The following is a 26812-nucleotide window of genomic DNA, read 5'->3' on the forward strand; positions in this document are numbered from 1 at the left end:
ATTTCTTGCTGCTCTACATTTGTGAAACTCATTAAATGTTAATTGTCACCCACTGCAGAGACTTATTTAAAATAAGTAGACCTGTATTTTCCAACTTTTCACATATAGATCACAATATATGTACACATACATAGATTACAATATTTTATATACCCATTTTATAAAATTATATGAAGACTAAGTTTGAAATGACATATTGTCAACAAACATTAGTTGAGTGCATTCTTTGACCTCTTATAAACCAGTTGAGGTAAAAAGGAATCATTAATTAGCTAAATATAGGAACTTACTCATCTGTCATATTGAACGTTTATTGAATTCTTTGAGGACAGAAATCATTTCTATTAAGCTTTATTTCTCTAGTGTTCAACACAGTGCTAAATTGTTCTAGATATTCCATAAATGACTGCACCTTTTCTTATCAGAAAGGGGATGTGCCAGCTGGAGAGTTCTAAGAAGGTGATACACAAAATTTCATGTTTGTGAATTTTAACCACATGAAATTAATAGGATTATCCCTCACCTGCAATTTTCCTAGTCCAAAACCATCTAGAAATGTGGAGGGCTTTACAATTTTACTTTATGAAATAATTTGGTCATTGAAGAAGAATTTCAATAAGCTCAACTTCATGAAGTCTTTTTGGAAACTTTGTAAGATACAAAACTGAACACTGTGATCCAACTGCTGCTTATTAAAAAAGTGACAAATGAACAGATTTTAAAAAGTGAGAATAAAGGAATAGAGTGTTCAATGTAGTGGGAGTTTTGGACAATTCAGGGTTTTTTTTTCCCATATTGTAATATTTAATTTCATACTCTGGGATATTTTTTGAATTTATACCCAGCAACAAAGAAAGAACTTCAGAACCTATTGAGAACTAGGTACAGGGGCCAGGGACATTAAGAATACATTAAGTTTTTTTTAAACTTATTAAATGATTTGGAGAAAATGGGTGATATTGTGGGCCAAGTGGGCCAGTTCCCCACCCCCCAAATTAAACAGATCGTTTAGTCTTTCTTACAACTGAACAATCAAGATGACTCTTTCTCTCTCTTCCTCTCTATTTCTCTCTCTCATTCTCTCCCTCTCACTCTGTTTTATTCACATTCGAGTTCATACTTACACACCTGAAATGGCAGATGACATAGAACTAGCAGCTCTAGAACAAAAGGAGTTGAATCAAACATGCCAATGCCATCTCATAAATTCATCAGGCAGAAAAGTCACTTCTTCCATGGAGAGGAGTGTGTGATAGGGGACTGAAAAAGCTCACAGATATTCCTCTATATTCACAGAAATGGAAAGAATTGGTATAAATGTTTCCTTTAAAGTCATTCTGCCTTATAACCTCTGCTTTCTATTTTTCAAGCTGTCATTTAACAGTGAATAAATACAGAGGCTGGAGCAATAATCTGTCTAGTCACGAAAAGGTTGACTTTGTGGGAAGTGATGTCAAGGAGCTTGATTTGTGGTTTAAGGACTTTGTTTATTCTGTTTTGCTCTACATTTATGACTCTTTATTAGGAGAGAGAGAATGATGGAGATGGATGGAATGGGAAGTCAGGGGAGATAGAGCACGACAGAGGCAGGGAGGCTGAGGGGGAGAATGGACTTGCTGGATCTCGAGGGCCCAGGGGAAGGAAGGTGGGAGATTCACCCAACAATGCTGACACTCTGTTCACTAGTCCCTCAGTTTATTACACACGATAAGCACACAACACAGAGTTGTGAAAACAGAAGTTCAGTTCATTTGCTCAGTTGTGTCCAAATCTTTGTGAACCACGGACTGCGGCCTGCCAAGCTTCCCTGTGATCACCAACTCCTGGAGCTTGCACAAACTCATGTCCATTGAGTGGTTGAGGCCATCCAACCATCTCATCCTCTGTCGTTCCCTTCTCCTCCTGCCTTCAATCTTTCCCAGCATCAGGGTCTTTTCAGATGAGTCAGTTCTTCACATCAGGTGGCCAAAGTATTAGAGTTTCAGCATCGGTCCCACCAATGAACACCCAGGACTGATCTCCTTTAGGATGGACTGGTTGGATCTCCTTGCAGTCCGAGGTACTCTAAAAAGTCTTCCTCAACACCACAGTTCAAAAGCATCAATTCTTTGGCCCTCAGCTTTCCTGATAGTCCGACTCTCACATCCATACATGACTACTGGAAAAACGATAGCTTTGATTAGACAGACCTTTGTTGGCAAAGTAATGTCTCTGCTTTTTAATATGCTGTCATTTAACAGTGAATAAATACAGGTTTGTCATAGCTTTTCTTCCAAGAAGCAAGTGTCTTTTAATTTCATGGCTGCAATCAGCATCTGCAGTGATTTTGGAGCCCAAGAAAATAAAGTCTGTCACTGTTTTCATTGTTTCCCCATCTATTTGCTCTGAAGTGATGGGACCACGTGCCATGATCTTCATTTTTTGAATGTTGAGTTTTAAGTTAGCTTTTTCACTCTCTTCTTTCACTTTCATCAAGAGGCACTTTACTTCCTCCTCACTTTCTGCCATAAGGGTGGTGTCATCTGCATATCTGAAATTATTTATATTTCTCCTGGCAATCTTGATTCCAGCTTGTGCTTCATCCAGCCTGGCATTTCTCATGATGTATTCTGCATAGAAGTTAAATAAGCAGGGTGACAGTATACAGTCTTACGTACTCCTTTCCCAATTTGGAACCAGTCTGTTGTTCCATGTCTGGTTTTAACTGTTGCTTCTAGACCTGTATACATATTTCTCAGGACGGAGGTACGATGGTCTGGTATTACCATCTCTTGAAGAATTTCCACAGTTTGTTGCGATCCACACAGTCAACAGCTTTAGCGTAGTCAGTGAAGTGGAAGTAGAGGTTTTTCTGGAACTCTCTTGCTTTTTTGATGATCCAGCAGATGTTGGCAATTTGATCTCTGGTTCCTCTGCCTTTTCCAAATCTTGAACATCTGGAATTTCTCGGTTCACATACTGTTGAAGCCTGGCTTGGAGAATTTTGAGCATTACTTTGCTAGAATGTGAGATGAGTGCAATTGTGCAGGAGTTTGAACATTCTTTGGCATTGCCTTTCTTTGGGATTGGAATGAAAACTGACCTTTTCCAGTCCTGTGGCCACTGCTGAGTTTTCCAAATTTGCTGGCATATTGAGTGCAGCACCATCATCTTTTAGGATTTGAAATAGCTCACCTGGAGTTCCATCACCTCCACTGGCTTTGTTCGTAGTGATGCTTCCTAAGGCCCACTTGACTTCACATTCCAGGATGTCTGGCTGTAGGTGAGTGATCACACCATTGTGGTTATCTGGGTCATGAAGATCTTTTTTGTATAGTTCTTCTGTGTATTCTTGCCACTCTTTTTAATATCTTCTGCTTCTGTTAGCTCCATACCATTTCTGTCCTTTATTGAGCCCATCTTTGCATGACATGTTCCCTTGGTATCTCTAATTTTCTTGAAGTGGTCTTTAGTCTTTACCATTCTATTGTTTTCCTCTATTTCTTTGCATTGATCACTGAGGAAGGCTTTCTTATTTCTCCTTGCTACTCTTTGGAACTCTGCATTCAGGTGGATATATCTTTCCTTTTTTCTTTTCCCTTTAGCGTCTCTTCTTTTCTCATCTATTTGTAAGGCCTCCTCAGACAACCATTTTGCCTTTTGGCATTTCTCCTTTTGGGGATGGTTTTGGTCACTGCCTCCTGTACAATGTCACAAACTTCCGTGTCTGTCTATCAGATCTAATCCCTTGAATCTATTTGTCACTTCCACTTTATAATCGTAAGGGATTTGGTTTGGGTCATACCTGAATGGTCTCCTGGTTTACCCTATCTTCTTCAATTTAAGTCTGAATTTGGCAATAAGGAGTTCATTGTCTGGGCCACAGTCAGCTTCTGGTCTTGTTTTTGCTCACTTTTTGAGCTTTTCCATCTTCAGCTGCAAAGAATATATTCAGTCTGATTTTGATTTTTACCATCTGGTGATGTTCATTTTTAGAGTCTTGTGTTGTTGGAAGAGGGTGTTTGCTATGACCAGTGCATTATCTTGGCAAAACTCTGTTAGTCTTTGCCCTGCTTCATTTTGTACTTCAAGACCAAAAACTTGACAGTTAGTCCAGAAATCTCTTGGGTTCCTGCTTTCACATCCAGTCCACTATGATGAAAAGGACATCCATTTTTTATGTTAGTTCTAGAAGGTCTTTTAGGTCTTCTTAGAACCATTCAGCTTCTTCAGCATTAGTGCTTGGGGTGTAGACTTGGATTACTGTGATATTGAATGGTTTGCCTTGGAAACAGACATCATTCTGTCGTTTTTGAGAATGCACCCAAGTACTGCATTTTGGGCTGTTTTGTTGATTATGAGGGCTACTCCATTTCTTCTAAGAGAGTCTTCCCCACAGTAGTAGATGTAATGGTCATCTGAATTAAGTTGTGCCCATTCTGGTCCATTTTAGTCCACTGATTCCTCAAATGTGAAAATAGAAAGGGGGTAACAAGTCTCTCCTGGAAAAGTCCACGAAGAAGGCAATGGTCTCTGGTCTGGCGCAGGTCTTGGACAGTGTGAATTGGGAGTCACTGTGAATTGGAAGTTGCCATCTGCCCAGCAGGAACATCTCTCAGGTCCTCGACGGAAGAGTGTTAATTCACATCACTCAACTTAGTGGACTCCTTTTTTTATTTTAATTTTTACCATGTTGTGTTGATTTCTGCCATACAGCTCAAAACAGCCATAATTATGCATCCATCCCCTCCCTCTAGAGCCTCCCTCCCCTCCCCTTCTTCCATCCCTTCAGCTCATCACAGGGTGCTAGTCTGGGCTCCCTGTGCTACACCGCAACTTCTCACCAGCTATGCCTATTAAATCTGATAGTGTATGTACGTATGTATGTTGATGCTACTCTCTCCATTCGTCCCACTCTTTCCCTCCGCACTGTGTTCAAAAGTCTGTTCTCTGCATCTGTGTCTCCATTCCTTCCCTGAAAATAGGTTCATCAATACCATTTTTCTAGATTCCATATGTATGTGTTAATATCTTATATTTGTTTTTAGTGGTCTCTTTTTAAGGAGTAGTGGTTACTCCAGGAAAAGGGGTCTTGCCAGTTGCTCCCTCTCTTCCAGTGAGGTACATTACCCATTAATCTTCTGATCTAAAGTAACAGTCTTTATCACTCCAAGATGATCACAGTCCTGTAGAGGATGTTTCAAAACTACTAGTGTAGAAGTTCACACTGGCCACTGATTCATTTTGAGTTTCTCATCATGTCTTTTTTGTTGTTGTTGTTATGGTTTATTTTATTAAACAATTAATCTACTGCATTTGCACAGTATTTGCGTAAATTACTATTTATGATCATCTTTTGCTCCACTGAGTCTTTTTATTTTATTTTATTTTATTTTTAAACTTTACAATATTGTATTGGTTTTGTCAAATATTGAAATGAATCCGCCACAGGTATACATGTGTTCCCCATCCTGAACTCTCCTCCCTCCTCCCTCCCCATACCATTCCTTGGTAGCTTGAATCCTTCCATTTCATAGAAGCTGAGTAGGAGTCATAATACAAAAGAAATCACATCATAACCTTTGCTTTATATAAATATATTTTCCCTGCCTTCCAGGTGAATTTTGCTCCATTGCAACACAACTTCTTACATATCACACTTTGTTGGTTACCACCTCATTGCACAAATATCCATAACATTGCCTAAAAAAGAACAATACATTTTATGACTACAGCTTATTTACAGTAAAGGAAGAAAACAATAGGTACCATAGTTTTGTTTACATTTGCTTATTATTTTTTTTGTTTTTTTTTTTTTTTGAGTGAGTAATTTTGGGACAAATAACCTCATGCTATTGTCTAGCCTGGAGAAGGCAATGGCAACCCACTCCAGTACTCTGTCCTGGAAAATCGGCTGCAGTCCATGGGGTCGTGAAGAGTCAGACATGACTGAGTGACTTCACTTTCACTTTTCAACTTCATGCATTGGAGAAGGAAATGGCAACCCACTCCAGTGTTCTTGCCTGGAGAATCACAGGGACGGGGGAGCCTGGTGGGCTGCCGTCTATGGGGTCACACAGAGTCGGACATGACTGAAGCAACTTAGCAGCAGTAGCAGCATGGTCTAGCCAACCAGGGGAACTAGCCTGATTTTAATTTTTGAATATTCACTAATTAAATAAAGGTGAGTGAGCCTGAGAGAACAAGAATTTGTTCTGCCAGTGTTTTGTTTTGTTTTGTTTGCAGTATTATGTGGCTGGAACACAGCAAACAATGGGGGTAATTCTGGGGGAAGTTAGATCAATAGCTTTTTAATCCTGGCTGAACATTGCAACCATGTGGGGGTTCTTAAAAAAATACCAATGGGAAGTTCACTCAAGGCCAATAACATGGAGTTATTACCAGTCTACAGAATACACTCAGTAGCTGTATGTTATTATTATTACTAATTACATTAATTTGGCATTCATATAAATGTATTTCTATTTACATGTATAAAAAATGGATGTTCACATTATTTCTCTCCTTTTAAGTACTCAAGACATGGCATGTGACTGCCTTTCTATTTTTGATGCCAAGTTTCAAGAAGTTTCAAGTTTCTGCCAAGTTTGTCGGAGTCCTCACTTCCAGAGCTCAGATAATTATTGCATAATCCAACAATGCCAAGGAAAAGTTGAAAAACATTACTACCTTTAAAATGGACAGAAGGCTTTTAATTTTATTCAAGGCCACATGTTAAGGTTTTGTTATCTGAGTTCAACTTCACAATCCCAAAATTTTTAACATGAGATCTTGAATAAAATTATGAGTTTCCTGAGTGTTCATCAAATGATAATAGTTAACATTTATTGAATGGTATCTGCCCTGAGGGAGCTGACTGGAAAAAAAAAATCAGAAGGAAGATGTTAATTAAATCTTGTTATTTTAAGCAATTCATATGTCAAAGTTTACAATGTATTTCAAGGACGACAAGATAGAGAATATTTTAGGCTTTGTATTCCATATGGTCTCTGTTCTAAATACTCAACTCTGGTTTTGTAGCATAAGAACAACCATAGACAATTAGTGAACGTGGCTAAGTTCCAGTAAAACTCTTACAAAAACAGGCAGTGTGCTGGCTTTGGCCCACAGGCTATATGTAGTTCACTAACTCCTGGTCTGTAGTATACATTTTAAGTTTTTTTATTTTTCTTTTGTAACATTTCAATTCTATGAGAATTCTCCATCAAAGGATGGACAGATTTTATTTTTTCTTCTTTTCTTCTCTATTTTTAAAAGATTTTAACCAATCATTTTACATTTCTTATCAGCAAAATCTATTATTTGAATAATCTGTGAAGGCCTTGTTTTATTTCATCATATAGTCTGTCATATCTAATCATTTTTTATTAAATCTCAGGCATTGTGTAAAACAAATGTAGGATTTGGGGACGATATTGAGGTCAACCAAAAAGCATTCCTGTTTTCTTTGGTTATTCAAATATAATGAGGAACTGAAATTTTAATGCAGCCAAGGATTGATCTGGGTCAAGAAGTTTCTCAGTTTTCTTAAGACTATATCCCCTTAGTCTCCTTTCTCCGCTGTGTGTGTTATACACTTTAGACAGAGAGCTTATGTGTGGCCATCCCATCAGCCCTGAGAAACTGTAGAAGATTCAGCTCTACCCTTCAGAGGGTCCAAGCTTTCTGTCCAGGCAACTTCAAATGCATCAGATATCATGAGTGGAGACAACTGGTTGCTTAAAGCTGGACTCCTTCTTCAGATCTAGGGGAAAAAGGCATACTTAAGGATGGAGAAAACTACAGTCCACCTTTTAAAAGTGTTTATCCTTACTCCTCAGCTTCCTACACATTCCAAAGATACAGCAAATGTTTCATTGGGAAAAATCCCAGTTAGACTTTTTAGGGGCCCTCCAATTCCCATTATAGCGCTCCAGCCCTGAGCAACCAAAAAGCATTAGTTTCTTTTCTACCCTACAGAGCCTCTGCCTGGGCTGCACCTGCCCCTCATTTCTTGCCAAAATTTAGCAGAGATTCCAAAGCGGGGAGAAAACTGGCTGAAATTGTTTTCCTATCTCAAAAAGGATCTCTTCTTTCTGGAAATGTAACTTATCCCTTCCATAAATTTCTGAAGCTCTAAAGAAAATGATTTTTGTAATCTATCAATATTTTTTTCTAGTTATAGTGGCAAATACATTGGCCGTACAGGAATATACACTCTGTATATATTCTATACTCTACTAAAATAATAATTTGTCACTGTATTATATTAATAAAATATAAAAATATTTTAGGCACATATGATAGTGTTTCCTAGGAAATAGTAAGGGAGTATATTAAATAGATGTATAATTAAATATATCTAAAGTTATACTTTATTTCCTCTTTTCTAAAAACTTATAACATATTACTGATCATATCTATAAATCCCAGGAGAATTTGAAGCTTCGCCCCAGTTATGAATTTAGTGGCTTGATGAAGAAATGTTAGAGTTAGTCTTTAGGGATTGAAATCTACTGACTTGAAATTTATCCACGGAATGATTTAGTAGAATAAACCTGTACAGAACAGCCTGTTTAGGCTGATGCCAAAGGAAAATATTGTAAAGGAAAGCCTACTCTATTATTTAATTGTCCATCCATCCATTCAACTACCCAATAAGTTATTCTACAAATACACATTGAACTTTATTGAGGTGCAGCACAGTGTAAGGATGCAACATGAGTGTGACACACACAACAAATACAAAATAAAGTAGACCAGAAAAGAGAGAAAATGATTCCAAACGACAAGATGTCAGGAACTGAACTTAACCAAGTGCCAACATAGGGAATAAAGTTTGGGGACTGACTGGGATAAGAAAGGCGTTATGTATCATTGAGAAAATGACATTACAACTGTGACTTGAAAGATGAGATAGATTCAGATATACTAAGAGTGCAGAGAATGAGTTTTTCAGGGCATGAGCATATTCTACTGCGGAGAGTGTCCATGGAATTTTCTAGACAATACTGGAGTTCCAGTCTCCTATTCCAAGGCATCTTCCCGACCCAGGGATCGAACCTGTATCTCTTCCCTCTCCTGCATTGGCAGGTGGACTCTTTACCAGTGTGCCACCTGGGCAGCCCTCTGTTGAGAATAGCACGTGGGAAAACCTTGAGGTCTTTAAGGAAGTGGAACTTGATCCAGTAGCCAGCGGTAGTGAGCAAGAAGAGAGTGCCATGAGATGAAGTTGGAGAACTAGGTAGGGAAAAAATTATTTTTTTCTATGCCTTAAAGACCTTTGCTGAGAGTATGGATTTTATTCTAAGGGCAGTGGAAGCCATTGACAGTAAGGAGGGATGTGATTCAATAATGAAAGAGGGTCGTAGGGCTCTTGAAGATAGGCTGAAGGAGCAGGATGGCAAGCTATGGAGCTCACTGCAAAATCCAGAAGAGTGAGGACGGTGCCCTTTATTAAGGCTGAGTGAGCACATGCAACTGACGCTGTGTCCTTTTCTGAAACGAGAAGGCAGGGTGATAAACCTTATGGATAGTTTGAAACAAGTAGGTTTAGGGGTTGCCACAGGTTACATGAAGAACTCAGGGTACAGCTGGCCAGAAGAGACGTGACTTTTCTCCAGCAAACTTGAGTTTCTGGGATTCAAATGCAGTGAATGCTTGTGGTAGAACTAACATGTTTTCCCAAAACTGCAAGTAGAAGCAGCACCTGGGAGCTTGTTAGAAATACAGACTCTTAGACCCGCACTTTGTACCAGACCCGCACTTTGAAAATTTGCCTTTGTGATTCATATACACATTAAAATTTAAGATGCACTGTAGTAGATTTTGCCTAGGGTTGCAGTTGTGGTAGATGAATTCAGAGAAGTGAGTTCTGGCTGGCTCTGTACCATCGCAAGACATGCTATGTGAAGTGATCCCTAGAAGCACATGGAAGGATCGTGCTTCTTCACTCCCTTGAAGTTAGGCATACACATGTGACTAGTTTCAGCCAACTGCTTGTATGTGGAGGTGCCTTTGTTATTCCAGGCCTGAGAATGTCCTTGCCAGTGCAAACTCCTTCATCCTCTGTCATGCCAAGCCCTGGAGTGACTAGGATAAACAGAGCCTCTCTGATGATCTGAGTTGAGTATGTAGTGTGACTGAGAAATAGATTGCTTTGCTTTTAGGCACTGAGGTTTTGGAGTTGTTGTCACAGCATAACCTGTCCCATTCTGACTCATGCAGTGTCTCTAGAACTAGGAAACTCCAGTAACAGAAACAGAATTGAAAAAGCCTCCAGGAAGGAAGATCAGTTACTGCCCTGCGTCCCACTGGGCAGGTCTCTGAAAGTCTAGGTCCCCGCCTGTGACCACTAAAGTGCTTTCAGCTCATGCACAGGCCCTAGTGCTAGCTCAGAATATAATAATCATTCTAGATTTGTTTGGTGTTAAGAAATTTCACCTACCAGTAGCCTTTGCCCAGGAATGGTGCTTCTTCATTTTCACTAGAAATTAAGACTATTAATTTTTTTTTTCACAAGTAGATAAGTTTATTGTACTCTTATTCTTACTTTGTAAATGTCCAGGTTTTATGGAGTAATAAAAGCCTCTTGATGAAAGTGAAAGAGGAGAGTGAAAAAGTTGGCTTAAAGCTCAACATCCAGAAAACGAAGATCATGGCATCTGGTCCCATCACTTCATGGGAAATAGATGGGGAAACAGTGGAAACAGTGTCAGACTGTATTTTGGGGGGCTTCAAAATCACTGCAGATGGTGATTGCAGCCATGAAATTAAAAGATGCTTACTCCTTGGAAGGAAAGTTATGACCAACCTAGATAGCATATTCAAAAGCAGAGACATTACTTTGCCCACAAAGGTCCATCTAGTCAAGGCTATGGTTTTTCCAGTGGTCATGTATGATGTGAGAGTTGGACTATGAAGAAAGCTGAGCACCAAAGAATTGATGCTTTTGAACTGTGGTGTTGGAGAAGACTCTTGAGAGTCCCTTGGACTGCAGGGAGATCTAACCAATCCATTCTGAAGGAGATCAGTCCTGGGTGTTCTTTGGAAGGAATGATGCTAAAGCTAAAACTCCAGTACTTTGGCCACCTCATGAGAAGAGTTGACTCATTGGAAAAGACTCTGATGCTGGGAGGGATTGGGGGCAGGAGAAGAAGGGGATGACAGAGGATGAGATGGCTGGATGGCATCACCGACTCTATGGACGTGAGTCTGAGTGAACTCCGGGAGTTGGTGCTGGACAGGGAGGCCTGGCTTGCTGCAGTTCACGGGGTCACAAAGAGTCGGGCATGACTGAGTGACTGAACTGAACTGAACTGAGGCAGTGGATATATACCTGGCTCCGTTTTCAAGACTCAGTTTGTTCTCATAATAGTACCTTGCAATCTTCAAATTCATGGCATCTTCTCTCTCATTTCAGAAATTCCTGGGGCAAGAAATTGGGGTACTTGATGCACTGTGGTCAAATACTGTCCATCCTGAGTTCTGGGCAGTACATTTTTAATTTATGCAGGGAAATATTTAGCTAAATCTCCCCATCATGTTGTCATTAAACAATTTTCTCTTAAAATTTGAACTCCTAGGCCTAAGATGATTATGTGTTTTTGTATCAAATATAGAGCAACTTAAGAAGTATTCACATAACTAGGTTGCGGTTCGATGCATGATGCTGGATGCTTGGGGCTGGTGCACTGGGATGGCCCAGAGGGATGGTATGGGGAGGGAGGAGGGAGGAGGGTTCGGGATGGGGAACACATGTATACCTGTGGCGGATTCATTTTGATATTTGGCAAAACTAATACAATTATGTAAAGTTTAAAAATAAAATAAAATTAGAGAAAAAAAAAAAAAAAAAAGAAGTATTCACATAACTAAAACAAAAGAGCTGCCCTCTTTTTTATGCAGGATGATCTCTATCTTTCCTGGAGACATCAGATAGATCTGTAAACCACTTAAGACCACCATCTAGGGAGTGATTTTTGTCTTAAAAGTGGGCAGTTATGAACTGAAGCAAAAAGTACATATTTAGACCGTTGCTTTAGGAAAAGAAGTTTCTTCTATAATTATCTTTTAATTGAAGCCACTTAGAGCTGCAAAAACCTTTAATATACCTTACAGATGGACTGTAGGAGTTGATGCTGAAAATAATATATAAATATATGATTTTAAAGTGTGTCGTTTGCACAGAGCAACTACGATAAACCTTTTTTTAGGATTCACACAATAGAGGCAACTGTGACTGCCAGAAGGAGGCATAAAGTGAAAAGAATAAGGTTATTTCAGGAACACAGCTACTCCTTAAACCATGACCCTCATCACATCTCTCTACATAAATAGCAAGGAGGCTTAATCCAGAACTATAAGAAGCTACCGTCTTTAGACTTCAGGTTTTTTGTTTATATGTTTTCCCTTCACTGCTGCTCTTGTCAACACTATTAAATGCGAATGACACAGAAACTTTTAAGGATTGTCCTTTGGAGCAAAATTGTACACAAAGTACTGCAATGTGTGCAGATATAATCACTGATAATAGTAACTTTACAAGAAATGTTAAAATTATAACTATTTCTAAACTACTTCTGTGACTAAATGAAGAGAATTGAAAAATACAGGCCAAGGGAAATGAAGCCTTCATGTACCCATGTGGGCTCTTTCTCTCCACTTGAATAAAACTACAAATATCTTTCATAAGTTGAGTTGAGTTCGGTCGCTCAGTCATGTCCGACTCTCTGCAGCCCCAGGGACTTCAGCACGCCAGGCCTCCCTGTCCATCACCAACTCCCAGAGTTTATCCAAACTCATGTCTATTGATTCAGTCGGTGATGCCATCCAACCATCTCATCCTCTGTTGCCCCTTCTAATAACACCTTCAATCTTTCCCAGCATCAGTGTCTTTTCCAATGAGTCAGTTCTTCACATCAGGTGGCCAATTTATTGGAGTTTCAGCTTCAGCATCAGTCCTTCCAATGAATATTCAGGACTGATCTCCTTTAGCATGGACTGCTTGGATCTCCTTGCAGTCCAAGGGACTCTCAAGAGTCTTCTCCAACTCCACAGTTCAAGAGCATCAATTCTTCAGCGCTCAGCTTTCTTTATAGTCCAACGCTCACATCCATACATGACTACTGGAAAAACCATAGCCTTGACTAGATAGACCTTTGTTGTCAAAGCAATATCTCTACTTTTAAATATGCTGTCTAGGTTAGTCATAACTTTTCTTCCAAGGAGCAAGCATCTTTTAATTTCATGGCTGCAGTCAGCATCTGCAATGATTTTGGAGCCCAAAAAAATAAAGTCTGACACTGTTTCCATTGTTTCCCCATCTATTTGCCATGAAGTGATGGGACCAGATGCCATGATCTTAGTTTTCTAAATGTTGAGTTTTAAGCTAACTTTTTCTCTCTCTACTTTCACTTTCATCAAGAGGCTCTTTAGTTCTTCACTTTCTGCCATAAGGGTGGTGTCATCTGCATATCTGAGATTATTGATATTTCTCCCAGTAACCTTGATTCCAGCTTGTGCTTCATCCAATCTGGCATTTCTCATGATGTACTGTGCATAGAAGTTAAATAAGCAGGGTGACAGTATACAGCCTTGACATACTCCTTTTCCTTTTTGGAACCAGTCTGTTCCATGTCCAGTTCTAACTGTTGCTTCTTGACCTGCATACAGATTTCTCAGGAGGCAAGTCAAGTGGTCTGGTATTCCCATCTCTTGAAGAATTTTCTAGAGTTTTTGTGGTCCACACAGTCAAGGGCTTTGGCATAGCCAATAAAACAGAAGTTGATGTTTTTCTGGAATTCTATTGCTTGTTCAATGATCCAATGGATGTTCACAATTTGTTCTCTGTTTCCCCTGCCGTTTCTAAATCCAGCTTGAACATCTGGAAGTTCACCATTCATGTACTGTTGAAGCCTGGCTTGGAGAATTTTGGGCATTACTTTACTAGCATGTGAGATTAGTGCAATGGTGTGGTAGTTTGAGCATTCTTTGGCATTGCCTTTTTTGGGATTGGAATGAAAACTGACCTTTTCCAGTCCTAAGGCCACTGCTGAGTTTTCCAATTTTGCTGGCATATTGAGTGCAGCACTTTCACAGCATCATCTTTTAGGATTTGAAATAGCTCAACTGGAATTCCATCACCTCCACTAGCTTTGTTCATAGTGATGCTTCCTAAGGCCCACTTGACTTCTCATTCCTGGATGTCTGGCTCTAGGTGAGTAATCACACCAGTCACATACAATCACAATGACCCAATGATTATCTGGGTCATTAAGTTCTTTTTTGTATAGTTCTTCTGTGTATTCTTGCCACCTCTTCTTAATATCTTCTGCTTCTGTTAGGTCCATACCATTTCTGTCCTTTATTAAGCACATCTTTGCAGGAAATGTTCCCGTGGCTCTCTAATTTTCTTAAAGAGATCTCTAGTCTTTCCTATTCTATTGTTTTCCTCTATTTCTTCGCATTGATCACTGAGGAAGGCTTTGTCTCCCCTTGCTATTCTTTGGAACTCTGCATTCAAATGACTGTATCTTTCCTTTTCTCCTTTGCCTTTCCTGTCTCTTCTTTTCTCAGCTGTTTGTAAGGCCTCCTCAGACAGCCACTTTGGCTTTATGAATTTCTTTTTCTTAGGGATGGTCTTAATCACTGCCTCCTGTACAATGTCACAAACCTCTGTCCATAGTTCTTCAGGCACTCTATCAGATCTAATCCCTTGAATCTATTTGCCACTTCCACTATATAATCTTAAGGGATTTGATTAAGGACATACCTGAATGGTCTAGTGGTTTTCCCTACTTTCTTCAGTTTAAGTCTGAATTTGGCAATAAGGAGTTCATGATCTGAGCCACAGTCAGCTCCCGGTTTGTTTTTGCTGACTGTATAGAGCTTCTCCATCTTTGGCTGCAAAGAATATAATCAGTCTGATTTCAGTATTGACCATCTGGTGATGTATATGTGTAGAGTCTTCTCTTGTGTTGTTGGAAGAGGGTGTTTGCTATGACCAGTGCATTCTCTTGGCAAAACTGTATTAGCCTTTGCCGTGCTTCATTCTGTACTCCAAGGCCAAATTTGCCTGTTACTCCAGGTATTTCTTGACTTCCTACTTTTGCATTCCAGTCCCCAATAATGAAAATGTCCTCTTTTTTGGGTGTTAGTTCTAGAAGGCCTTTTAGGTTTTCGTAGGACTGTTCAAATTCAGCTTCTTCAACATTACTTGTCGAGGCATAGACTTGCATTACTTTGATATTAAATGGCTTGCCTAGGAAAAGGACAGAGATCATTTTGTCATTTTTGAGATTGCATCCAAGTACTGCCTTTCAGACTCTTGCTGACAATGATGGCTACTCCATTTCTTCTAAGGGATTCCTGCCTACAGTAGTAGATATAATGGTCATCTGAGTTAAATTCACCCATTCTAGTCCATCTTAGTTTGCTGATTCATAGAATGCTGACGTTCACTCTTGCCATCTCCTGTTTGCTGCTGCTGCTAAGTCACTTCAGTCGTATCCGACTCTGTGCAACCCCATAGACGGCAGCCCACCAGACTCCCCCGTCCCTGGGATTCTCCAGGCAAGAACACTGGAGTGGGTTGCCATTTCCTTCTCCAATGCATGAAAGTGAATAGTGAAAGTGAAGTCGCTCAGTCATGTACGACTGTTTGCGACCCCATGGACTGCAGCCTACCAGGCTCCTCTGTCCATGGGATTTTCCAGGCAAGAGTACTGGAGTGGGGTGCCATCCCCTTCTCCAATCTCCTGTTTGACCACTTCCAATTTGCCTTGATTCATGGACCTAACATTCCAGGTTCCTATGCAAGATTGCTCTTTACAGCATCAGACCTTGCTTCCATCACCATTCCCAACCACAACTGGGTGTTGATTTTGCTTTGCCTCTGTCTCTTCATTCTTTCTGGAGTTGTTTCTCCACTGATCTCCAGTAGCATATTGGGCACCTACCAACCTGGGGAGTTCATCTTTCAGTGTCCTATCTCTTTGCCTTTTCATACTGTTCATGGGGTTCTCAAGGCAAGAGTACTGAAGTGGTTTGCCATTCCCTTCTCCAGTGGACCACGTTTTGTCAGAACTCTCCACCATGACCTTTCAGTCTTGGGTGGCCCTACCTGGCATGGTTCACTGAGTTAGACGAGGCTGTGGTCTATGTGATCAGATTGGTTAGTTTTCTGTGATTGTGGTTTTCATTCTGTCTGCCCTCTGATGGAGAAGGATAAGAGACTTAGGGAAGCTTTTGATGGGAGGGACTAATTGAGGGGAAAATTGGGTCTTCTTCTAATGGGTGGGGCCAGGCTGAGAAAATCTTTAATCCAATTTTCTGTTAAAGGGTGGGGCTGTGTTCCCTCCCTGTTATTTGACCTAAGGCCAAACTATGGTGGAGATAATGAGGATAATGGTGACTTCATTCAGAAGGTCCCAGTCAGTGCCCCCAACCCTGCACCAGGCCACCGCAGCCCACGCCTCCACGGGAGACTGCTGGATACTCACAGGCAAGTCTGGGTCAGTCTCTTGTGGGGTCACTGCTCCTTTCTCCTGGGTCCTGGTGCACAAAGTTCTGTTGGTGCCCTCCAGGAGTCTGTTTCCCAGTCCTGTGTAAGTTCTGTGGCTCTATGGCAGGGTTAATGGCGACCTCCTCCATCAGGTGGCTTATGCCATACCCACGTCTGCGGCACCCAGATCCCCTGCCCCTGCAGCAGGCCACTGCTGACCTGTATCTCCTCAAAAGACACTCAGACATAGTCTGTCTCAGTCTCTGTGGGATCTTTGGGTCCTGGTGCACACATGCTATGTTTGAGCCCTCTGAGCGTCTCTGGCAGGTGTGGGGTTTGATCCTAACGTGATTTCGCCCCTCCTACCATCTTGCTGGGGCTTCTCCTTTGCCCTTGGATGTGGGGTATCTCCTCAAAGTCACTCCAGTGCCACGCAGGTGCTGCTCCAGCACCATGCAGCTGCCACTCCAATATCTATAAAATCTTTTATAGAGATTGGTAAATGACTTTAGGAACACCTCCACACTGCATTTCAAATTAACGACCACTACTTAATAATTGACAGCATCTCAGCAGCCTGGAAAGTTGCTTGCCAAGCCTCTTTATTTTTATATTCTTTTTTCATATGAAAAAGATTTAGTGTCAAAACAAGCATGTTTGAGGATAACTTCTAAATATTAAAGCATTTTAACAGTTTCTAACAAAAGTGTTGTATAAAACCTGAGTTAAATGTGTAATGGTTAAGTGTATGGACCCTGGAATCCAACTGCCTGAGCTCAAATCTTGGGACAGTTTACGAGCTGTGTGTTCCTCAGGAAGGCATCTCACCACAGCATGTCTGTGTTAAATGTGGGTAATTACAGCACCTCCAATTATTTTAAAACTCAAATGAGATAAATCAGGTAAAATGCTTAGTCCCATGTTTGCCATAAAATAGGCACTTAATAAATGCTATTATATTTTGTGGTAATTGTTGCTATTATTTTTCAAAAGGTTTCCAACTGTAGAAATTTAACAACTGTAGAAATTTAAAATTTGCCTACTTATATTAATTGAATAGCTCTTAAAAGGCAGTTCTGTCAGGAAATGTAAATGTTCCCTAATTATCACATACTTCTTTGTTTTGAATAATCATGGACAGCTATGTTTTTACATTGTCTACTTTTGAAGATCACAGTTACAGAAGGAAAAAAGAAAATTCTTCTATGGTTTTGGTTTCATTTAACAAGCACTTTGAGAAGATACCTTTGTGCCTCAGACAATGTGCTGGAAATTACAGGGTAAACAAATTGAAAAAGAAACTGCAGGCCCTTTGGAGTTTACAGTCTAATAGAATGGATGAGATAAGAACACAAACACTATAATATTGTAAGATAGAGCAAGATCACTTCTATGAGGTTTGAAAGTACAGATCATATCATGATTGCAGTTATCTGAAAAGAATTCAGGAAGGAGAAAAGAAAGATAACAATTTAACAAAAGGATTTGGAGAAAACATTTAAAGTCATAGAAGCACATAATTCAGGGAGTAACAGCAGAATCCCTGGGCTTTCTTTGGGAATGGTGAGTAGTTTATTCTGTTTGGCATTAGGGACCCACGGCAGTAGAGGAACAGTGGGGTGGACCAACATAATACTTCACAGATCATGCTGAGGTTCTGCATAAACTACATCAAGACTGTTTTTAAAAGGTGCATGATAACTGAGCTCAAAAGAAAGACAGAAATATTTAGATATCAGGAGTGAAGGAAAAGAAGAAATGAATGCGAGAGTCATAGGGGGAAGTTAATACTTCCTGGGAGCAGCCTGGGAGGATTTCTGATTATGCATGAGTCCTGGGTACTGGAAGTTGAGTTTCTAAAGCTTTGTTTAGTTTCTAAACCTGTTTCTAAACCAGGTTTCTAAACTTGTCACCAGTTTCTAAAGCTGGTGACAAGAGCGCCTTCCACATGAGTCATGGCCTGCACAAGGCTAAGTTGTGGAACAAGCTGATCCAAGCTCCCTGCAACAAGCTGGCACTATCTTGACTTCTCTGGCTTCATGGATGAAACAAACTCTATAGGTCTATGATGGGTCTAAAAAAATTAAGTTTATACAAGATTTTAGGAAGAAGAGGGAAGAAATTACCTTTCAGAAACTGAAAGGCTAGCTGAACTATAAATAGAAGGAATTAACATGGAGATTAACATAAAGTGATACAGTATCATTGAATTGCCTGAGGCCCTCACCCTCAGAGAAACACACTCAAAGCTAGTCCCTAACAACTCTTTCACAAACCAACAGCATGAAACACACCTCAATGAATATGAGTTGACAATATCAAATATCATGAGGGAGAGTTAGCAAACACAAGAATCAAGGGAATCAGTGATGCAAGTAGAAATATTAGAAAGTATGAAAGAAATGATCATGTATTTGTTGAAAATAATTTGAGCAATAAAAGAACAGAAGGCACAGTTAAAAAATGCAACACTGTGAAAAAAATGATCTAGAACTTCTATAAGTGGAAAATAATGTCACTGAAACGAATGAGCAGAATAAAGAACCAGTTAGATATAGTTGAAGAAAGAATTAGTGATTAGAAGTTAGTTTGGAAAAAGATCACGCAGAAGCCAGAATAGATACAGAAATGAAAAGAGTGATAGAGAACTTAGAAAAATAAGAGTAAAATGAGACAGTTTAGTGTACATTTAATAGAAATGTATATAATGTAACGGAAATGTGATCCAGAAGTAGAGTACATAGAGACTGCATTATGAATTAATACTTAAGAATTTTCCAATGTGGAAGACAGATAATATATTCAGATTTAAAAGAATTGTGAATAAATATATGCAAGTCCATAGTAACTTAATCTGTATTGTGCTAAAAACAAAATGAAAAATACTAAAAACTACCATTAAGAAAAGACTGGGAATCTACAAAAGATCAACTGTGTAATTTGCAACGAGAGAGACACGGAATCACATTATAAAAATGCTAAAAGGGAAATAAAAACATTCTCACATAAAAGATCAATTGAAAATGAGTATAATTTTTATATAAAGTACATCAGAGATTGAATGAGTTACCATTCATAGAACCTTACTAAAAGATTAGAAAAAAGGAAAATATGCTCTGAAAGAAGAAGAGAATTAAAGAATCGGTGGTTGAGAAGCAATAGTGAATTAATAGATTAAATATATTGCTGGTTTTAAAAGTCAACAATAATAAAAGTAAAGACTAGTATGAAGAGTTCAAAATTAAAGTGGATTGAATTATTAATGAGCAATAAAGATGTAAAGACTGAAACGATAACTCACTGGATAGAAATAATAGGAGATTAGGGTTGGATGAATAAAATGAGACAGATAAAAGATTGGAATTGTTGGTTAGGATTATATTTGTTTGGCCTTGTAAGTTAAATAATAAAGGGCATATTTGATTTAATATGAAAATGGATGGATTTTTTGGTGGACTTTTTTTTTTTTTTTTTCCCCCAGAAGAGAAGCAACTTGTTCAGAGATGTGAAAGGTAGGATAATTAGCTTGGGGAAAGACTCACTCAGTTAAACCAGTTAGGAGAGTATTGTTAAGAGTGTGATGATAGGCCTTGAAGCCTGTACCAGATTCCATCTTGCCCACAGGTAAGAAGGATGGATATGAGAAACATAACATAGCTAGTATTTAGAGAAGTTAGAAATTGAAGATAAGAAGGGAAAACAGTCGCTGTATCCATTTTTAATCTCTTTGTATTAGCCCACCCTAGCAACTGAAGATATTTGGTTGTTTTAGCAGACAAATCAAATGATTCATTAATTTATTTGTTTTGGGCTCTGCTGGATCTTTCTTGCTGTACAGACTTTGCTCTCTAGTTAAGGCAAGTGGAGGCTGATCTCTAGTCATGGTGTGAGAGCCTCTCATCATGGCAGCTCCTCTTTGCTGTGGAGCAGGGATTCCAGGGCACATGGGCTTCAGTCGTTGGAGCAGGTGGGCTCAGTAGTTGCGGCTCCTGGATTCTAGCGCACAGACTTAGTGGTTGCTGTGAATCATGTGGGATCTTCCCGGATCAGGGACCTGACCCATGTCTCCCGCATTGGCAGGCAGATTCTTTACCACTGAGCCAACTGGGAAGCCCTTGGACGACATTTAAATCCAGGTTTGATGATTCCAACTGTTCTTTAAACCTAGTGTGTGCCTAAGATTTTCAGAGAGAATGCTTAGAAGGTAATTGTTGAGTTTAATTTTCAGCTTAAAGAATTGTGGGATTCAAGTCAAATTTCATACTTCTGATTTTGATTTTGAAGACAAACAAAGATTAGTTCAAAGGAAATAGCAAGATGAGGGGTGTGTGTGTGTGTGTTTCTCAGTTATGTTTGACTCTTGCGACCCTATGGACTGTAGCCCACCAAATTCCTCTGTCCATGGGATTCTCCAGGCAAAAATACTGGGGTAGGTTGCCATGCCTTTCTCCAAACAAGATAAGTTATTGGTATATAAATAAGGTACCAAAGTCAGGCTATATTTTGAGAGAAGGAAAGACTGGAAAAGAATGAAGACTGAAGAATGGGTGGGATTCAAAATCATTGAGGTTTAACCAAAGGATTATATCATGGAGATGAGAACAGAAGATGCAAATGAGGAACAGTATGAAACAAAGAAAGATGAGGTGAGCAAACCCACTTTGAACTCTATTTCTTCATGATCCAGAAAAGAGAAAAAAGTCCAGGAGATAAACATGGATTCATCACTCTGGAAAAAAGTGGTGAAAGGGTAGGCCCAAGGTAGGAACTCTTGTGTTATGGAAGGAAGGTCAAGAAACTGTAATTGTTTTTCACCTAAATACATTCTGAATGTGTCTTACCCAAATACCCTTTATATCCTTTAAAAACGCTACCAGTAGCCTATGCTACTGGGTACCAATATTACAAGGTATTTGTTCTGAATGCCTTCCATATATAGACAATGCCAGGAAGGATGCTAATTAGTATCAGTTGTGAGAGCTGGTTTGTGGTCTGGTCATCTGTCTCAAAGATCAAGACTGAGAACAGCTCATTCTACATAAGCCTGCTAAGCAGCTGTCAGCTGGCAATGACTAATTTCTACTGACTGGGCCAAATTTGGTGCTGACCCACACATGAAAGTCTGCCTTTCCTAGCTCTGATTAGTTGAGACATCCGAAGCTCTCTGTATTATTTTTATTGCAAACAGAAAACATGTCTGAATGGTGCATTCCCCAAGATTCAAGTCAATGTTGTGATGCTTTTGTCTGAGGGGAAGGATGCATTATGTCCATATGAATCACACTCTCACCAGTATAGGTGCTCATGCTCAGTTGCTCAGCCGTATCTGACTCTTTGTGCCTCCATGGACCATAGTCCACCAGGCTCCTCCATGAATGTAGCTTTCTAGGCAAGAATACTGGGGTGGGTTGCCATTTCCTCCTCCAGGGCATAGGAGGGGATTGACAAAATAATAGATGGGCAGCTGAGTTGAATAATCAGATGTTTACCTTGGCAATCATTGCTACCCCACGTTCCTAGTGGAGAACTGTCTAAGTGTTCCTTGGCTTTGAGCATCTCAGCTGTGATTTGTACTGCGAGCACCAAACTGAGAACTGAGGTCTGCAAAATTATTTAGGGTAGACTTTATTAACTTCATTTTTCTTTACCATTTCACACTGTACCTACTGAAGCAGATACTTTTGAGTCCAAGAGCTGCACTGTCTCTGCAGGTCAGGGAGTTTATTTATCTTATGCTCTCTGATACCAGTGTTTTCTATGGATTATGCTGTGGGACAGCTTAGGACAACTTTCCAAGTGTGCCTAACTTAATCCCATAGAAATTAAAACACACTTGGTGCTTGGAAGAAAAGCTATGACAAACCTAGATAGCATATTAAAAAACAGAGATATCCATTTGCCAAAGAAGGTCCATCTAGTCAAAGCTATGGTTTTTCCAGTAGTCATATACAGACGTGAGAATTAAACCATGAAGAAGGCTGAGTACCAAAGAATTGATGCATTTGAATTGTGATGCTGGAGAGACTCTTGAGAGTTTCTGGGACTGTAAGGAGTTCAAACTAGTCAATCATAAAGGAAAACAACCCTGAATATTCATTAAAAGGACTGATGCTAAAACTGAAGCTCCAGGACTTTTGCCAACTCATTGGGAAAAATCAAAACCTGATGCTGGGGAAAATGAAGGTAAAAGGAGAAGGGGGCAGCAGAAGATGAGATGGTTAGACAGCATCCTGGACTCAATGGGCATGAATTTGAGGAAACTTCTGGAGATAGTAGAAGACAGAGAAGCCTGGTGTGCTACGGTCCATGGGGTCACAAAGAGTTAGACACGACTTAGCGGTTGAACAACAACTTAATCCCAAAAACTTAATGAGCTTAGGAGGAATCATTCAATAATTCATTTACTAATTTGTCCAACATATTAAGTCCACTAGGTACTGAGGGTATAACTGTAAACATAATACACAAGAATCTCTTCTTTCACATGGCTTCTGTTCTAATGTGGGAAGCAGAAAAATAAATGAGAAATAAGATCTCAATGAGACATTAGATCTAGCACAATGGTAGGCTAAGGTTAAGCACAAAGAAGGTAAGGTATTTTTTGAAAAGCTAAATTAATACCTAAGTAAAAAAAAAAAAAAAGGTAAGATAATTGAGAATGATAAGGATGCCTTTTAGATAGGAAGTCAGGTAAGACTTCTGTGAGGAAATGACAAGAACACATGTGGATCTCTGTGGGAAGACTGTTCCAGACAAAAGGAGAAGCAGGGTAAAGACCCTGAGACAAGCATGTACTTAAAATTGAGGAAGATGAAAAAGACCAGAGTGACCAGAACACAGTGAATCAGAGGACAAGTGTGAGTCTCCAGGAACTAGATCTCTTAGGCATGCAGATCACGATGAACTAGTTGCTTTTCTGTATGCTATAGCTGTGCTGACTATGGAGGCTTGTGTGGGTTTATTTTAATTAAAAATATGTATGTTTTTAAAACTTGAAACCGTATAGGCATATTTTTCAAGGCTGAGAAGAGACATGACAAACTGAGTCTCCGATGACTTCAATTATATAAATAGTAAGTTGAAATGTTTAAATAAAAACCTAGGCAACCCTGGCTTTACAGCCCATTCTATCATATTCCATCATAAAGATATAGTCGGAATATCATAGCTGAGTTCACTCTAGCATACTTTTATTGTTCTATATTCTAAGGCTATGAACAAGGCAGAAAGCCTACCCTTAAAGTCCAGAAAGACTACTGGGACAGAAGACATATAAGCAAATTATTATATTTAATTCAGTGTGATAGAGTAGCTGATGGATGTATGAGTTAAGACCACACAGAAGGAGCTGATTAACTCAGTTCAGATATTTAGAAGAACCAGGACTATCTGAGTGGTAAAAAAAAAAAAAAAGAGAGGAATGGGTGGCATATCCAGTGCAAACAATATGACATTATGGCACACGTAACCTGAATAGAAAATTTCTGAGTTATCACTAGTTTAGAGGCAGGCCTGGAGTTCAACCTGGTAGCACATATCTTCATAGTACCCCAGTCTGCTTCTACTGGGGGATCAGCGTTCTTTCTGATTGGCCAACACAGTGTCTGCATCTTAGATTAAGTATCACTCTATAGCGACGAGCATTGAGACCACAGAGATAAGCAACCGCTGAATCATTGCTGGACCATCCATTCTCTGGGTCAGGTGTTGATGGCTGGCACTGAGGGGAGACCAGGAGAGGAATAAGAAAATGGGAAGAAATAAACTCCATTAACATGTTATGTTTTTAATGTAACACAAATAACAGAGCATGTCTCTGAAGATTTTTATTTTCCCAAAATATGTTTAGAGTTTTAGAGGCTAAGGAAAATTTAAATGTCTGAAGTGTCAAGGAAGCACCTAAAAATACATTTTAAAGAAAATTCCTAACTCCAAAATTAATTCAGATTGATTGCTGTACCTCAAAGGATTTGTTAACACTTTTCTTAATGGGAAATTGATGGTTATAGTATTATACTTGAACCTTTCTAGGCCAGTCTTTCTCTGCTGTGTTAGTTCCTAAGTATTTCATGATCTTTTGATAAGTTAACGTTATCACAAATTTAGCAATGGGATGATAAAGATTAACCTTCTATTAAATAAGTAAACATATAGTGTATCGTTGCTATGAGTGTATCCTTGCTAGTGTATCTATTAAATAAGTAAATTTATCCTTGCTATACTTTTACTGTAACATTCTTCCATGTGATAAGATGCTTTTCTTCCCTTGGACTGGATGATAAGCAAATATGAAAACTGACAGTGTATTTCTCTGGTCATCAAACTAATTTAAGTCTTGCACCTCAATGATTCATTCTGCTGCTGAAAACCTAGCTGAGAGATTTTTATTTTGTTGTTGTTTATTCCTTTTTAAAATAAAGCTAAATTAATCTAGTGTTCAGTCATGTTCATCATAGTAGACTTCTAAAGTTTAACTAAATGTCTATCTTAAGCTAAATGTTATTGTGAAAACTTTTTTTGCTGCTACATAAAGATGTGTTTACTTTAAGAAGTAAGGCAAAAGTCATTAAACTCAGCTTCTTAAATACAAAAGGATATTTTGACGTGTTTATAGTCTCCCGTCTCTGCTCACACCTCACTGAACAACCTCCCATGTTTACCATGTGCAAAGCTATTTTTAATTTTTATTTCAGTTAAAACCCTAAATTAATACATGCTTCCTGCGAAACGCTAAATTATGTTTTCTGAAAACTAGAAAAGGCAAGTCCATCAAGCCTGCCAAAATGTGGACACAGATTCTGGCAGTTCATCCTTGCTACGGTGGGAAACATTCAACTTAGTCTTGAAACCTTCCCAAGGTTTGCAGTGCTATTGGAAAGTCAGCTCTTTAGTTTTAAACACATTTGTTTGATGAAGCTATGTGGGGAAACAGTAATGAAGATTCTGATGTTTATTCTGTTCTGTTGACCATCACAGATCAAAGAACACCTTGCAAAGGGGCAAAGAATGCTGGCGGGTGATGGGATGTCCCAGGTCACCAAGACACTGCTGGATTTAACTCAGAGGAAAAACTTCTATGCAGGCGATCTTCTGATGTCGGTTGAAATCCTCAGGAATGTGACGGACACCTTTAAAAGGGCAAGTTACATCCCTGCTTCTGATGGCGTCCAGGTAAGGGAGGCAATTCCATGAAGGAATACCAAGTGACCTTGGGATCACTTATGGGCCTGAGAAGCTGGTACAGCCACCTTGGAGGATTCCTGGTCTGGAGCGGGGTGTGCTCCCTCCTGTTGGGGAAGAATCCAAGCTGTGTGCAGTATGAGCTGTGGAAGTGACCCCAATTCCTTAGTCATTCTACCCTTCAGTGTCCCCAACAAACATAATGCACCTCAATGAGAGAGCGAGTAAGAATGTGTGTGAAGTGATTTGAGCCATCGGCTAAAAGACACTATAGCAAATTCAAGGTTGTAGGCATGGATCTTTTATTCCCACACTTAATAACACCATCTTGCCATAGGAGACTATTAAAAGTACATTAAGCATAATGAAAGCACATTGACTATAGCATGCAAAGAAGACATGGTTTAAGTTTTGTTCGGAGTTTTGTTATTAGAAGGGGGAAGGCCATACTTAATTTTGTGGAATTATTGCCTGAAAATGCTGGGCGAGTAGAGAATTGTCCTGGATAGGAAAATAAGTTCAGTAACTCCTCAACAGCCTGTTTGTCTTGTTATGGCAAACTTCTAGAACGGCATCATTTTTTTCCCATAGTACAGTTTAAGTACTCATCCAATTTTAGAATTGTCTTTGCCATTAAGACCAAGCTTGTGGAATGGCAAACAAAGCATATTTGATGCAACACTAGTTTGGATTTCAGCTTAAGTTTTCTTGTGCTGTAGGCTAGATGTACTCCTGCCAAGAATACTGAGTTGGTTTTTGAGTTAGTTTTTGTGTTTCCAGCATAATGTTCTTCTGTATCTCTGCATGAAGTTCATTAACATAAAAGTTTGGCAAAACTCCCACATCAGGTAATTTTCTTTCAGCCCACTCTTCCTTTGGGAGTTTTATTTGCATTTCACTTAGAGAATGCAGAGGGTGGGCTTTTTCAGTGTTTTTGTTTGTTTGTTTGTGTTTTGCTTTGTTTTGACCAGAGATTGAAGGGAAAGAGGAATAGAATGCTTTTTGGCATCATGGAATTATTCATAAATAATACCTGTGCCCTAATTTGTATAGAGATTCATATAGTACTTAAATTATATAAATATTCTGTTGATAGTAGCTGCGATAAGAATTAGAGGGGCTGTGGTATATATAATATTATATTACCTG

At 39.3% G+C, this 26812-nt stretch overlaps 1 protein-coding gene across 3 annotated transcripts in view; it reads left to right on the forward strand.

Annotated features, from left to right (window-relative positions):
* Positions 1-26812, forward strand: part of ADGRB3 (adhesion G protein-coupled receptor B3) — an 888911-nt gene that overhangs the window by 404158 nt on the left and 457941 nt on the right. For all 3 annotated transcript variants that reach the window (XM_086316215.1, XM_086316216.1, XM_086316217.1), the window contains exon 11: positions 25460-25654. In XM_086316215.1, coding sequence (XP_086172341.1) covers positions 25460-25654 — 195 coding nt within the window. The remainder of the gene's footprint in view (positions 1-25459; positions 25655-26812) is intronic.

The sequence above is a fragment of the Bos grunniens genome, chromosome 9, assembly GCF_055505025.1.
Source record: "Bos grunniens cultivar Pamir isolate PY7600 chromosome 9, Bosgru_T2T1.0, whole genome shotgun sequence".
Lineage (NCBI taxonomy): Eukaryota > Metazoa > Chordata > Mammalia > Artiodactyla > Bovidae > Bos > Bos grunniens.